This window comes from Mesoplodon bidens (assembly GCF_964165515.1).
Source record: "Mesoplodon bidens genome assembly, chromosome: 3".
In the NCBI taxonomy this organism is placed as follows: Eukaryota; Metazoa; Chordata; class Mammalia; order Artiodactyla; family Ziphiidae; genus Mesoplodon; species Mesoplodon bidens.
In genome coordinates this window covers 117169892-117186987 of record NC_138178.1, presented here as the reverse complement: position 1 = coordinate 117186987, position 17096 = coordinate 117169892, and the positions used below count along the sequence as shown (strand labels likewise).

At 34.8% G+C, this 17096-nt stretch overlaps 1 protein-coding gene across 6 annotated transcripts in view; it reads right to left on the bottom strand.

Annotated features, from left to right (window-relative positions):
* Window positions 1–17096, bottom strand: part of MIPOL1 (mirror-image polydactyly 1) — a 320608-nt gene that overhangs the window by 209331 nt on the left and 94181 nt on the right. For all 6 annotated transcript variants that reach the window (XM_081227225.1, XM_081227224.1, XM_081227226.1 and 3 more), the window contains exon 6: window positions 12835–12964. In XM_081227225.1, the coding sequence (XP_081083351.1) occupies window positions 12835–12964 (130 nt within the window). The remainder of the gene's footprint in view (window positions 1–12834; window positions 12965–17096) is intronic.

Below are 17096 nucleotides of genomic sequence, written 5' to 3'. Positions count from 1 at the left end.
ATTTCTTTAAGGAAAAGCAAATGAAGAGTTTAAATGTTTTAAATTAACAGCTTTCAATAGGAAATGGTTAAGATAACTGTATTTAGTCTAATATTAAATTCCCTGCTAACAACCAAAATTTAAAAAAAATTAAAATCATATTTTCTTATCAGATGTTATATACTAGGTCCTCGGCACATAAATTTAGCATTCTGACTATAAATAACTTATGTGATTGCCCTTAAAAGTACATGATATATAGTGATTTATCATTTTCTGATAAATGAATCTGAATCATGTTTTGGTGAGTGAGTGTGTCAGGTATGACATGCAGGGCATGAGTGAGCCACGTCAAACACTTGGCATGTGAATCTCTATTTTGCTTTATTATTAGCCTTTATAATTGATATAAATATAGTGATAAATGGTCACTAAGAGGAAAATAAAACTTAAAACCTTTTATTATACAGCAGGTTCTTATTTGCTGTACACCTGCAACTAACACAGCATTGTAAATCAACTATACTCCAATAAAAATAATAAAAATGCCTATTTAAAAAAAATAAGAGGGACTTCCCTGGTGGCAGAGTGGTTAAGAATCCATGCAAGGGATGGGGGTTCGAGCCCTGGTCCGGGAAGATCCCACATACCACGGAGCAACTAAGCCCGTGTGCCACAACTACTGAGCCTGTGCTCTAGAGCCTGTGAGCCACAACTACTGAAGCCCACATGCCTAGAGCCTGTGCTCGGCAACAAGAGAAGCCACCGCAATGAGAAGCCCATGCACCGCAACAAAGAGTAGCCCCCGCTTGCTCGCCACAACTAGAGAAAGCCCGCATGCAGCAACGAGGACCCAACGCAGCCAAAAATAAAATAAATAAAATAATTAAAAAGAAAAACTCTTGCACCTATTAAAGTCTGCCTTTGTAGTGCAAACTCATTCATAGACAATATGTAAATGAACAGGTATGGTTGTGTTCAAATTTGCATTTCTTTAGAAGTTTCAGGAAGTATTTGTCACGGATATCAAAGATCAACTACATAGTAATTTAGTCTCAACTAGATTATATAGAGTAGGGATGAGCAAACATTTTTTGTAAAGGGTCAGATAATATTTTAGGCTTTACCATATGTTCTCTGTTGCAGCTACTAAATTCTGCCTTTGAAGAAGAAAATCTATTCATAGACAATATGTAAATGAACAGGTGTCATTGTATTCAAATAAAACTTTATTTACAAAACAAGTGGAAGGCTGGATTTGCACCATAGGTCCTTACTTTGCTGATCCCTGATACAGAGTATTGAAAAATGAGATCAGATCTTTGATGTTAATACACTGTAAGTGCCAATTCAGTATATTTGACACATTTTTCTGAGGTGGGTCATTTAATATCTAGTTAAAGATAAAAAATCAACAATAGTGGCTTCCAGAAAATTAAATTCAGTCCTACAATAAGGACATTACTTCCTGTATCACTTAAGAAAACAAAAATTAGACAAACAACTTACCTTTAAGAAAAAGGAAGCAATTTGAAACAGTTATATAAGACATAATTTTCTATGTAAAATGACTTTTTAGGTTTAAGGTTTACTAGCAGCACATACAACACATAGTTTTACTAGCTTAATAAAGACAAAGTAATAGTTGGTATTATATGACATACAGCCAACAAACTATACACTATGTATCATTAATATGAAGTTTACAATTAAACAAAAGAATTTCAACCTTTTGTAATCTTTAAATTATGCCTACAGCAGTCTAACTAGACAGTCATGATAATCAGTAAGAATATTGCTGAAGTAAATGTCCATAGGTTCAAGTTTCAATTGATTTCCTATACCATGCAAATTCTGACTGACAACCTTGCACTCTAAGTGAAAAGACTCATGCATGAAATGTCACATTTCTTGATTTATTCCTAAATCAGTCAATATCACATCTTTCCTTTCTGAACCTATAGTCCTTTACCTTGTTCAATGGGATGAAGCAAAACTCTGACACCCAAATGATAAAAAGAACTAGTGATCAGCTTATCAAAAAATTCTAAATTGTTTTTTTTCTCTAAGTCTCCTTTCTTACACAGTGCCACCTTTAATATAAAAAATACACCAACAATAACAGATTGAAAAATAGATACCATGGTCTCAAAAGTTGGAATGTACCTATGCAAACATGTCTATATTGGCATGCATATGTAAGTCATTTTAACCTGAATCCTTTTTACTTTTTCCTAGTTTTGGATAAAAGCAAAAGAGACAAAGAAAAAAGCATTAAAAATTCAAGAGGTAAGGGAAAGCAGAGAAGTGGCAGAATAATAAGACAAGACAAACATTATACAGAAAGATGAAAAGTAGATTGGAAGTGGAAAAGATGATGAGAGAAAAAAGAAGGAAGGAATTTCCAGATTATAGGAAGAAGTAAGGAATTAAAACAAAAAGATGTGAAATAATTTATACAATTAAAAACAAAAAGATGTGAAATAATTTATACAATTAAAAAAAAAGATGTGAAGTAATTTATACAATTTCATCTTATACTCAATGCCTCTAAATATGCCTTTCAGTCAAGCAAAGCTCAGTTATAAATTGGTTCTATCTTAACAAAGATTTAGTCTAAAATGCACTACTGAAGTTCAGAGCCTATAGACTTCAACTGAGTAGAAAAGAACCTCCACAGTGCCATTTAAAACTGTACTGACATGCTATGTGTTGTTGTTGTTGTTCTTGCTTCTTATGTATGATTTTTCCTGATCCCATCACCTGAACCACTAGACTGTAATACAGCTGTCTATAAACTTTCCTTAGGAACCAGTAATTCTTCATATCACTTGATACTATTTTAAGTATTTATGTAATTATTCATATTTACTTAATGCTGATCTTCTTAACTAAATTGAGACCACAATGCTGTGTTCCTAGCAACTAGCATTGTACATGACACATAATAAATATTCAATAAATATTTATTGAATGGACTAATTAACTAAAAGATAAGTCTTGGGATGGGACTGTTTTCCTTTTCTCCATTCCCCATTCCTCCCTCAATAGGAATGCTACCAAGAACAAAATGAAAAAGGCTCTGCCTCAAGGAACCTTAATTTTCATGTATTGTAATAAAAACTATGACAAAACATATGTACAGATTAAAGTAAATAGACAATGGAAGTTTTAAAAGTTTAGGGAAGAAGGATAGGCTCAATTTAGATCCATCACTTAAAGAGATAGAATGAACAAAAACTAAGAGACCAATTTAATAGGAGTTCTGAGGAAGAAGTTTTTGTTTGGATATGTGGGAAGGTGGTTGTGCTGATGATAGGTACAGGGAATTAAGGAGGATCGGGTTTTAAAAATAAATTAATAATTCCATTTTGGATATACTAAGGTTGAGATGCCTGTATAGCTCTGAGGCAGATGAGTCCTACAATGTGTAAGTGACTGACTATGACTCTTTGGGCAGGTAGTCAACCACTCTAAGTTTTTTCACCTATAAAGCCTGAATATCACTCAATGAGTTGTGACATTGTATAAAAAACTGATTTGTTATCTTTTGGGGGTGAATTTTATTTCTAAAAAGAGTAAAAACTATTTAGAAGCAAATTTTATGAATAAAATTGGTGATCAATCTACATAAAAGATTTATGGTCATAAGTTACATGCTAAGTATAGTACTGTGCAGCAGTTGACAAATTGAAGGTAATAGTACTTGCAAATCCCTAAAGAAAACTTCTAAAGTTATTAATAGCTGCAATACTGAAAAAAAGAAAAAAGATATCTATTTTGAAGAGTATGTTTAAAAACATTTGGTCCCAGCAACTGTTTTTGTAGATAAAAACAAACTGATTCTGAAAGGTATAAGGAAAGGCAAACGTACCAGAATAGTCAAAATAATTCTACAATAAAAGAGCAAAGTTTAGAGGGATGACATTATCTGATTTCAAGATGTAACAAAAAGATTTAGTAATCAAGAATGTGTGGTATTGGCAAAGGGATAGAAACACAGATCAATGGACAGACAAGTAAGTCCTGAAATTAATGCACATGAATAGTCAAATAACTTTTGGCAAAGTTGCAAAGGAAATTAGTGGAGAAATGATACCATTTTCAACAAATGGTACTGGAATAAATAAATGTCCACATGCAAAAAAAAAAAAGATCATTTACATGTACCATGTATCACTTTACACAAAAATCAACTCAAAATAGATTGTAGGCCTAAATGTGAAACATGAAATTTATAACTCATAGAAGAAAACATAGGAGAAAACTTGGTGCGACCTTACATATGACAATGAGTTTTAGATTCAATACCAAAAGTACAAAACATGAAAGAAAAAACAATCAATAAACTGGATTTTATCAAAATTTAAAACATATATCCTGCTAAGCACACTGTTAAGAGAAGAAAAATACAAAACAAGTACTGGAAGAAAATATTTGAAAACCACATACCTGAAAAACGACTTACATCCAGAATGTATAACGAACACTTAAAATTAACAAAAAGGAAACAAACAACCCAACTTAAAAAACTGGTCAAATATCTGAACAGACATTTTACCAAAGAAGATATACAGATGGTAAATAAACATATAAAAAGGAGCTCAATATCATCTGTCATTAGAGAATGGTTAATGTTCAAAATAAGAAAAAAAGCAAAACAAGAATGGCAATTCCAAATTGAGTAAGAAAGTATTAAAAAAATCAAAAGGATGGGAACATGTCAAAGGCATGTAGGAGCCACCTAAAAGAGATTCCAATGGTCAAAGTTGGAATACTACACAATAGCGAAGATCAATAAAACTAAAAGCTGGTACTTTGAGAAGATAAACAAAACTGATAAACGGTTAGCCAGACTCATCAAGAAAAAAAGGGAGAAGACTCAAATCAAGACAATTAGAAATGAAAAAGGAGAAGTAACAACTGACACTGCAGAAATACAAAGGATCATGAGAAATTACTACAAGCAACTATATGCCAATAAAATGGACAACCTGGAAGAAATGGACATATTCTTAGAACAGCACAACCTTCCGAGACTGAACCAGGAAGAAAGAGAAAATCAAAACAGACCAATCACAAGCACTGACATTGAGACTGTGATTAAAATCTTCCAACAAACAAAAGCCCAGGACCAGATGGCTTCACAGGTGAATTCTATCAAACATTTAGAGAAGAGTTAACACCTAGCCTTCTCAAGCTCTTCCAAAATATATCAGAGAGAAGGACACTCCCAAACACATTCTATTTGGCCACCATCACCCTGACACCAAAACCAGACAAAGACGTCACAAAGAAAGAAAACTACAGGCCAATGTCACTGATGAACACAGATGCAAAAATCCTCAACAAAATACTAGCAAACAGAATCCAACAGCACATTAAAAGGATCATACACCATGATCAAGTGGAATTTATCCCAGGGATGCAAGGATTCTTCAATATGCGCAAATCAATCAATGTGATACACCATATTAACAAACTGAAGGAGAAAAACCATATAATCATCTCAACAGATGCAGAAAAAGCTTTTGACAAAGTTCAACACCAATTTATGATAAAAACCCTGCAGAAAGTAGGCATAGAGGGAACTTTCCTCAACATAATAAAGGCCATATATGACAAACCCACAGCCAACATCATTCTCAATGGTGAAAAACTGAAACTATTTCCACTAAGATCAGGAACAAGCCAAGACTGCCCACTCTCACCACTCTTATTCAACATAGTTTTGGAAGTTTTAGCCACAGCAATCAGAGAAGAAAAGAAATAAATGGAATCCAAATCAGAAAGAAGAAGTAAAGCTGTCATTGTTTGCAGATGACATGATACTATACATAGAGAATCCTAAAGATGCTACCAGAAAACTACTAGAGCTAATCAATGAATTTGGTAAAGTAGCAGGATACAAAATTAATGCACAGAAATCTCTGGCATTCCTATACACTAATGACAAAAAATCTGAAAGAGAAATTAAGGAAACACTCCCATATACCACTGCAACAAAAAGAATAAAATACCTAGGAATAAACCCACCTAAGGAGACAAAAGACCTGTATGCAGAAAACTATAAGACACTGATGAAAGAAATTAAAGATGATACAAACAGATGGAGAGATATACCATGTTCGTGGATTGGAAGAATCAACAATGTGAAAATGACTATACTACCCAAAGCAATCTATAGATTCAATGCAATCCCTATCAAACTACCAATGGCATTTTTCACAGAACTAGAACAAAAAATTTCACAATTTGTATGGAAACACAAAAGACATCGAATAGCCAAAGCAATCTTGAGAACAAAAAACGGAGCTGGAGGAATCAGGCTCCCTGACTTCAGACTATACTACAAAACTGCAGTAATCAAGACAGTATGGTACTGGCACAAAAACAGAAATATAGATCAATGGAACAGGATAGAAAGCCCAGAGATAAACCCACGCACATATGGTCACCTTATCTTTGATAAAGAGGCAAGAATATACAATGGAGAAAACACAGCCTCTTCAATAAGTGGTGCTCAGAAAACTGGACAGCTACATGTAAAAGAATGAAATTAGAACACTCCCTAACACCATATGAAAAAAATAAACTCAAAATGGATTAAAGACCTAAATGTAAGGCCAGACACTATCAAACTCTTAGAGGAAAACATAGGCAGAACACTCTATGACATAAATCACAGCAAGATATTTTTTGACCCACCTCCTAGAGAAATGGAAATAAAAACAAAAATAAACAAATGGGACCTAATGAAACTCCAAAGCTTCTGCACAGCAAAGGAAACCATAAACAAGACCAAAGGACAACCCTCAGAATGGGAGAAAATATTTGCAAATGAAGCAACTGACAAAGGATTAATCTACAAAATTTATAAGCAGCTCATGCAGCTCAATATCAAAAAAACAAACAAACCAATCCAAAAATGGGCAGAAGACCTAAATAGACATTTCTCCAAAGAAGATATACAGATTGCCAACAAACACATGAAAGAATGCTCAATATCAATAATCATTAGAGAAATGCAAATTAAAACTACAATGAGATATCATCTCACACCGGTCAGAATGGCCATCATCAAAAAATCTAGAAACAATAAATGCTGGAGAGGGTGTGGAGAAAAGGGAACCCATGAGAATGTAATGGGAATGTAAATTGACACAGCCACTATGGAGAACAGTATGGAGGGTCCTTAAAAAACTAAAAATAGAATTACTATACAACTTAGCAATCCCACTACTGGGCATATACCCTGAGAAAACCATAATTCAAAAAGAGTCATGTACCAAAATGTTCATTGCAGCTCTATTTACAATAACCAGGACATGGAAGCAACCTAAGTGTCCATCAACAGATGAATGGATAAAGATGTGGCACATATATACAATGGAATATTACTCAGCCATAAAAAGAAATGAAATTGAGTTATTTGTGGTGACTGGATTGACCTAGAGACTGTCATACAGAGTGAGGTAAGTCAGTAAGACAAAAACAAATACCGTATGCTAACACATATATGGAATCTTAAAAAAAAATGGTTCTGAAGAACCTAGGGGCAGAACAGGAATAAAGATGCAGACGTAGAGAATGGACCTGAGGACACGGGGAGGGGGAAGGATAAGCTGGGACGAAGTGAGAGAGTGGCATGGACATATATACACTACCAAATGTAAAATAGATAGCTAGTGGGAAGCAGCCTCATAGCACAGGGAGATCAGTTCGGTGCTTTGTGACCACCTAGAGGGGTGGGATAGGGAGGGTGGGAGAGACACGTAAGAGGGAGGAGATATGGGGATATATGTATATATACAGCTGATTCACTTTGTTATAAAGGAGAAACTAACACACCATTGTAAAGCAATTATACTCCAATAAAGATGTTAAAAAAGAAAGCTGGAATACTCCAATCAACAAAATAACATAGTATTAGATTATAATTCAAAGTATTAAATGAATATCAGTGAGTCCATACAGATATAACTAAATAAAAAAATGAGGGATACAAATGTCCTGTACTGAAGAATTACAAATAATTTCTGTAGATATTCTCTGCTGAGGAAGCTAGAACTCAATTAACCTCGTAGCCCACACTCCCCAGCCCCATCACTGAGTACGGGCTGCACTTTAGTGATTTGCTTCAAAGAGCAGAGTTTGAAAGAGGAATGTGGGTAACTTTACAGAAGAGAAACATGGCAAGTACTACCTTGGCCAGGTGACCAAGATTAACATCACTGGCTGTAAGTCATATTGATAGAAGATAACCTTGAAATGATGTGATGAAAATGGCATTTCACCCCTGTACTCTCTGTCCCATAAAACCAATACCTCAGTCTAATCATGAGAAAAACTTCAGAAAAACAGAAATTGAGAAACATTCTATAAAATACCTGACCAATATTCCAGAACTGTCATCAAAAACAAGGAAAGTCTGAGAAAATGTCACACAGCAGAGTAGGCAACGGAGACATAGTAACTAAATGTCTATGGAATCCTGGATAGGATCTTGGAAAATAAAAAGGACATCAGGGCAAAGTAGTGAAATCTGAATAAAGTGTGGCCTTTAGTAAATAGTTGTATAACAATGTTGGTTTCTCCCCTGTGACATATGTACCATAGTAATGTAAGATGTTAGCAATAAGGGAAACTGGGTGAGGGTTATAGGAACTCTGTACTATCTTCACAACTTTTCTGTAAATCTGAAAGTATTCTAAAATAAAATGTTTATTGAAAAAAAAAGGCCAAGTAAAGATGGTGGAGTGAAATCTGAACACAGAAATCTATGTATCCCATCACATACCACTTGAACGGAAGATAAAAATTAATCAAACAGCAAAGGAAGCAGGACATTATGTAATAATTTTTTAAAGTAGGGATAAGGTGGAGAGTGGAAAATGATTTTGAACAGGTTCAACTAACTTCTCTTTTTACACATGAAAATAGGTATTGAGAAGAGACAGTGACCTCACCAAATCCTGAAAATTTTTCATTAATACCACACAGCTTGGAAATAACCTGAGAGACCAATGAGTTGAGTAGACAGACCAGAGAAAAGTAAAGAAAATCTTCCTGAATTACTGAAGAATCTTTACAGAGGAAGCAAGTATCATCAGGGCTGGCCACTTTTTTTTTTTTTTTTTTTTACTACACTGGTGGAACAAATAAAGCCCAAAAGAAATACTTCATGGAATCAGGATATCCACAAGATGAGACAGAGTGAGCCGTCAGAGCAGTGCAAGACACCAAACAAAGTCCTACAAGCAGAGGAAAGAACTTCAAACAAAATCAGTATCTAGCCCCAAGGAGGTCTTCCCAACTACTACTCTTACCCCACTGCCTTACAGCAATGAAGAAAAGTGGCCCAGAAGCAATACCTAGCCAAGAATCAGAGGAGAAGACAAATAGGTTTCAAATAATATGAAATGTTTATCATGGAAAATTCACTTGCACTGTATCAGAACAAAGAAAAGTTCTTGACAATTTAAGCATGAGCAAGATGAAGAGAAATGACATGCCAACTATGAATTCACCACAAACACATGACAAAATATCATGCAAATGAGATAAAGATCATAATATAAAAGATAACATAAACCAAGAGAAAGAAGAAAATTGTCCTATCATGGTTGGCATTCTAGAAAAACATAAGAAGAATATGAATTCAATAAAAGAAGTTCAAAGAGAAGATGCCAAAACAAAAGAGTAGATGAATAGGAAAATTGAAAACTTAAGGATAGACCTGAGACTTATATAATTAACGAAAGAAAGAACACTTAAGGGAACATTGAGAATAAATAAACAAACAAAATATTTAATAAATGAACTAGAAAGAACAGGGAATGGGACAGTAACAATTGGAATTACTAACTAAAGGAAAGGCTTAAGAGTATCACAGTGAATGCAGAGAAAAAGACAGGAATTTAAATAATTATGAAGAGATAATAGATAAGGATAAAAGTTCCCTATAAAAATAACTGAAGTCTCTAAAATGGAAAACCTAAAAAACAAATGTAAAATTTCCCTGAAATAAAGGAAGAATCAAATAGTCTTTAGAAAGGCATGCTGTGATTCTAAAAATATTAGATCAACACGAACATACTGATTAAGTTGTTCTACTTCAAGAATAAAGAATCATTCAAGTACCCAGGAAGAAAAAATTAAACCACCTATAAGTGAGGAAAAAAGCAATATGATTGACCTCAGACTTCTTTTCAGCCAAACTCAATGTCAGAAAAGTCAGTAACATTTTTACAGTGTTTAGAATGAAAAAATACTTGAGCCAGGAATTTTATTCATAACCAATTTGAATATAAGGATAACAAACAGCCAGTCTGGAGTATGTCAAAGTAGAGAATAAAGTATTTATAAACCCTTCCTTAAAAAGCTATTTGAGGGCTTCCCTGCTGGTGCAGTGGTTGAGAGTCCGCCTGCCAATGCAGGGGACACGGGTTCGTGCCCCGGTCTGGGAAGATCACACATGCCGCGGAGCAGCTGGGCCCGTGAGCCATGGCCGCTGAGCCTGCGCGTCCTGAGTCTGTGCTCCGCAGCGGGAGAGGCCACAACAGTGAGAGGCCCGCGTACCGCAAAAATAAATAAATAAATAAAATAAAGGTTAAACAAGGGGGGCACTTTGGCTGTAGAATCCAATACAGCTTTTACAAATTCTTTAAAAAGTAGAATTCATAAAGAAAAAGAAAAAAAGGAGTTTAAAACTGTTATTTATTTCATAGCTGAGATTCAAATAATATTGCTTAACTAAAACACTGCACAAAAAATATTGATGAGATTCCAACACCTTAATGTTTTTCCATCTCTTAAATTTAGACAGTTCTTTAGGGAATTAATGTATCTTACTGAGAGAAAACACTGCCTGAAGTTCAAAAATTTCTTCAGTTTCACTTCAATTGATTATTACTCTTCAATTCAAGTAACATTTATACAGCATTTGCTACAAGTCAAGTATTTTTCAATACTTACTAAATCATTTAGTCCTCATAACAACCAATATAAAATAGCCACTATTTCCCTGTTTTGTAGACAAAAAACAGAGTCCCAGAAACTCTGAATAATCTGTCCATGACTGTACAGCTAGGAAGCAGAAGAGTGAAGATTCAAAGATAGGTACCTGCGTCTGGAATCTGTGCTTTTCACCTCTACAATATAATGCCTCTCAAATAAAACACAATGTAGAAAATGAATTAATTTTTATCAAATTAATTCTATGTATGCATCTATTCAACCATCAACCATCTATCCTTCCAGACAGTAGTGTTTATATAAACAAAGAGAAATGTTTGTTATAATGTTTCCCTATTGATAAAGATATTCGGGAGTAGGCAGTGTGGAATTTAGCTAAACTTTTAAATTTATTTTTAGTTGTCAATGAGTTAATGTTTTATAATGAGTCTCTCCATCTACTTTTTGAATGAGCTTTCAAAAAAAAATGAAACCATTAATATAAACAAAAGCCAAATCACATTACCTAGTCACAACCTGAACGCTACAATATTAATTATTTGATGCTTCTGTCTAATGAACCACCATGGGTTTTTTTGTCTTTTTTTTTGTTTGTTTTTTTGGCAACGACCTGCAGCTTGTGGGATCTTAGTTCTCCAACCAGGGATCGAACCTGTGCCCCCTGCATAGGAAGTGCGGAGTCCACTGGACCGCCAGGGAGTTTCCCACCACGTTTTTTTTTTTTTTTTTTAAATAAATTTATTTATTTTTGGCTGTGTTGGGTCTTCGTTTCTGTGCGAGGGCTTTCTCTAGTTGCGGCGAGTGGGGGCCACTCTTCATCGCGGTGCGCGGGCCTCTCACTATCGCGGCCTCTCTTGTTGCAGAGCACAGGCTCCAGAAGCGCAGGCTCAGTAGTTGTGGCTCACAGGCCCAGTTGCTCCGTGGCATGTGGGATCTTCCCAGACCAGGGCTCGAACCCGTGACCCCTGCATTAGCAGGCAGATTCTCAACCACTGCACCACCAGGGAAGCCCCCCACCACGTTTTAATTAGTATTTTATTGTGATCCCTCAGAGGCTAGCACCATATTGGGCAGAGCAAACATTTGATAAATATATTGAGGGATCAACATAAAAATATTAGATTACTACATTCTATCTATCTTGCAAGTAACATTTCTAGATGCTCTCGGGCCTTTCTACCCAAAGTGGACTCCTTAGATTAGCATCATTTGCATGACCTGGGAGCTTGAAAAAAGGCAGAATCTCAGGCTCCACTCCAGACGTTATCTAACAAGAATCTGCATTTTAACAATATTCCCCAAGTGATTCGAGTACACATTAAAAGTGGAGAAGTAATTCTTTCCAGAGTGTTGTTTCTCTAAGTGCAGTACATTATTTACCTATACCAGAATCACCTGGTTCGCTTGCTAAAAATGTAGATTCTCAGGCTCTACCCTATTTCAGGTGTCAGGTTTCAGTTTAGAACCCACAGCTAAAAGACGTAAAAAGTAGTGGAGAATAGGAATGAGCACAGTAAGCAGAGAGCAGTAAAAGAACCCAGAGCTGAAATAAATCAAGCAGGTGATAATAAGGAGAGGGAAGAAAAGAGGAGTCACAAAGGAAGGTAGAGTAAGGATATCAACAACGGAACTATGAAGAAATAAAGAAAGTAACTGTACTAAGAGTGTTGTGCATTTCTTTCTTTCTTTTCTTTTTTCTTTTTTTAGTGACTGAAAACGACTAGCATGCCAAAAGTTTTAGAAAAAGACTGTGGGGATATGGAATTTACCACTGTAACATATAAGCATCAGTAACATTTTTAAACATGTAACCACCACATAATTCATGTACTTTATAAATGCTCCGAATGTCATATGTAGTTTTAAATGTGTACATACAGTTTTAGAGACATTTCCATATGCTTGGATCGTGCAATTGCTTCATCTCTCTCCTCATTGGCTAACTGAAGTCGAGACATAATAGCTTCATCACGTTCTCTCTGTGCAAAATACACCTCTTCAACCAGAGCTACCAAAATATATAATTCATAATTAATTAGTGAAAATAAAATAAAAATGAATACTTTTAGCAAAAATAAAAAGCAAAAATTATTTTATTCAACTGAGTTAGCATCAATTAATTTGTTTACTTGAGAAAACATTATCTTTTTAAGCTACTGCAAAATTGAGATACTATTTCATACCCATAAAAGCAAAAATTAAAAGGTCAAATAGTAAAAAATATTGAGCGTGTGAAACAAAGGAAACACTCAAATATACTGCAGATAGGTGTATATGTTTCGACAACCATCTGATGAGCAATTTGGCAATGCTGAAGTTGTGCCTAGTCCATAACCTGGCAAATCTCCTCTTTGGTATGAAGCCTAGAGAAATTCTTGCACATGTACACAAGGAAACATGTATAAAAATGCTTAGGAACAATGTATAAAAATGTTTATTTCAGCATTATATAATAGCAAAAAACTTACAAATAACCCAACTGTCCAATAACTGGAGCAGGAATAAATAAATTACCATACATTAAAAATGGATGCATTTAAATGCAGCATTTAAATGAATTAACTATGGACAAATGGACAAATCTCATAAATGAAAATCTGACAAAAATAGCAAGTTGCAAAATAAAGCAAATCTATTATTCGTGGATAGACACAATTAGTAAAAAATATTAAAATAAACATGGAAATGATAAACACCAAATTCAGGACAGTAGTTACCTCAGTAAGATGATGGAAGGAGAGAAAAGAGGACAGTAAATGGGGGCAGAGTTGTGTTGGTTTAGCACTGAACATCTCCAGGGGCACCATTTATATCAATTATAATACAAATGACATCATGTAAATTTCTGCAGCACTATATAGGGAGCTTTTATGTTACCTGAAATTGTCATTTCTCAAACTTAATTTCTACTTGAAATCTTACATAACTTTAAAAATATCACTGCAATTTTAGACAGAAAGGGGCTCAAATACTTGGATCACTGAACCAAATTTATTTATACTGTCAAACCACAAAATAAACTTAGGAAAGACATTTGAAATGTTCTTTTAGGTCATAAAACACTAAGATTTGTCATAGATTAATACACTGTTAATCAAGATAGTTACTTTTATATTACTTAAATTATAAGTAGTGGAAAAGAAAGAAAACCCTGAGAAAAAAGCAACTGTATCTTTTCCATAATACAGTATAAAATGGAACATGCAATGGCAAAGCAAAAGTCAAAACTACTTCTAAGAAGCTAAGCCTGAGGGAAGATGAATAAATTAATTAATTCATCAAATATTTATCAAGCTCTTGTGGCAGTCATCAATCCAGTTTTAAGGAATATGAATATAGCAGTCTAAGAAGTCCTTGTCATCCTAGAGTATACATTCTACTACAGGGAAACAGACAGTAGAGAGTAAAACAGGCCAAAAATTAGGTAGGTAGGTATGTAGATAGATTGCTTTGAAGGAAAATACAGCTGTATCAGAGAAAAGAGTGATTTGGTAGATGGGGAATAGGGCAGACTATTTTAGAAAGGGTGGTCAGAAAAGACCTTTTTAAATAAGTGACATTTCAGCACATTCAAATAAAGAGTAACCATATTCATATTTGAAAGTAGACTAAGCTGAAGAAAAACCAGGATAAAGGTCCTAGAAGTATTAGCGATATAACAGCAATATGGCTGGAGCACAGACAGGGTGAGAGTTTTGGGAGATCACACTGTAAGTCACAGCAAGGAATTAAGATCTCATCTAAATATGATGGTAGCCAATGGCGGTTTCTGAGCAAGGAAATGACAGCATCACATTTACGTTTAAAAAGGAATTCTGGCTTCCAGGTGAGAAGTAGTTCATAGGTGGGGCAAACATGGAAGCAAATTCCAGTAGGGAGACTATAGGAGTGGTTCAAGCAAGAGTTCACATCAATAACCCACAAGAATAACCCTTTCCCTGAAACTTTAAGCTACCTAGAAATAAATATCAACTTCTAGAATAGGAACAATGTTTCAGAAGGAAACTCCCAGAGATTAGCATTCAGTATGTGGAAGATGCAGGGATCACCTGCATCAATTTCCAAAAGTTGCAGGTTGGATTGATTGTACATGCCCCTTAACCCAATATTAGATTATTTTAAAAGTCCACATAAGAAACAATGAAATCCTGAATTAAAACAAGGGCAGCACAAAAGAGAAAGAAAATAGATTCAATTCATAACAAAAAGTATGTACCAAATTTCAGAGGAGAGAAAAATAGGACAGGTGACTTCACTAAGGCATCCCTCAACCTATCAAAAGGTAATGTCCATGAAACTCTGGGGTAACCAGGCTACTCTTCTCCTTACTGCTGCCACATAGATTCCAAGGCAAAAAAAAAAAAAAAAAAAAAGTCTTAGCCCAGCATTCAAGGAAAACTGGAGTCTAGTTCTAGCCTACCTTCCAGCATCATCTACCACCATACTCCCTTTAGGACAGTATTTCACAAAATATAGGATGTGAAACACATTTTTTAATAGTTATGTCACTTTAATGTATATTAGAAAACCATAACTAGCATATCAGACCTATAATTTCTGAGTGACACTTAATTTAATGTCCAATTAAAATTCAAATTTCTTTAAATTACCCATATTGTTGAGGTAGATGCCAAAAAAGGGTAATTTTCCATTATTTCATTTATTGAAAGTTAATAACAAAAAAGAATGGCCTGGCTATTAAACTTAGGATAATGGTTACTAAATTTTGGAGGTAGTACTAGAAGGGAGGATGAGGAACTTTTCGTGATATCTGGTGATATTCTATTGGTAATATTTGGTTTTTTTACATCTGGGTGCTGGTTATATACAAGTGTGTTCACTTTCTGAGATTCATAAAACTGTACAGTTATTTGTGCACTTTTTGGGTACAGACGTTAAAACTAAAAAAAATTCCATTATAATATATATTTATCTAGTTAAAAAGGTGAGATTTTTAAAGAAAAACATTAAGTGAATAACAGGAAAAAAGTTAGCATATATGATAAAATCTTCGAGAGTGTATGTTAGGATTAAATTTTAAGCAACACAGCCTTGTCCTTCTGGTCAAGACAGGGTAACAGGATCCAAATTTGTATTCCCACTTAAAACAATTGTTTTTTTAATGGACAAAACATGCATGGGATGACAGCTTTCAAGTTGATAAGGAAACAAAGACAGTGACCTGAGAGAGGAAAACAAGAGTTGAGCCCTAAGACTGGCCCAGCTTAATACACTGAAAGTTTTCTGGACATGGCACAGGAAAGGAAGAATCCAGGAGGAGGCCAGCAGACTCCACAATTTGAAGAGAGAAGAGTCTAAGGAAAACAAAGCAGCTAGAATTCACAAGACAGACTATCAGAGGAAAAAACAGCTGCAAAGAGAGAAAGCTTTGGAGACACGCAGAGGGTATTCCTCAAGAAATCAGCTGAGGACTGAGCACACACACTTGAGTAAACTACCCATGCAGGGGAAAGAGCCACCTGAAAGTTTCAGAGGCATCAGTGCCCTGAGCTCCACAAAACCAAAAATAGTACGTGTTCCCACTAGCCGGATTGGAAAAACTCATGATTCATGATCTACTACATAGAATACACAGAAGGATCTTGCTTCAGTAGTGGGGATTAATTAAGCCTAGATTAAACACTGCTCTGGTAATAACCTACCTATCTTTAAAGCATGACCCAGAAGTAGTGACCTGTTTCCAAGAAACATAACTATATCTCAGAACAAAGCTCAAAAATATTTTATAAAAATACAAAAATACCAGCTCCCAAAATGGTAAAGTTCATCATGTCTGGTATCCAATTATGAGACATGCAATCAAGCAGCAAAATTAGGACCCATAAAGAAAATTTAATCAGCTAAAACTTATCAACATTTTGTCAACTAATACATAACCTTGTTTCATGTATGTTTCTTTTTAAAAACACCTTAGTTAATATATATTGTTGATTTATTAGCACTGAACTCATGGCCAACAGGACAATAACTCATGCCTGAACAAAGTTTATCCATAACACACAACACAGCCTTCCGTGCTTCAGGAACATTAGACTGCATTTCAGCACGGAGCTGTTTTAAACAGTGCAATCACCAATAGAAGGTACAAAAATGCAATAAATGTAGCACTAAATAAGCTG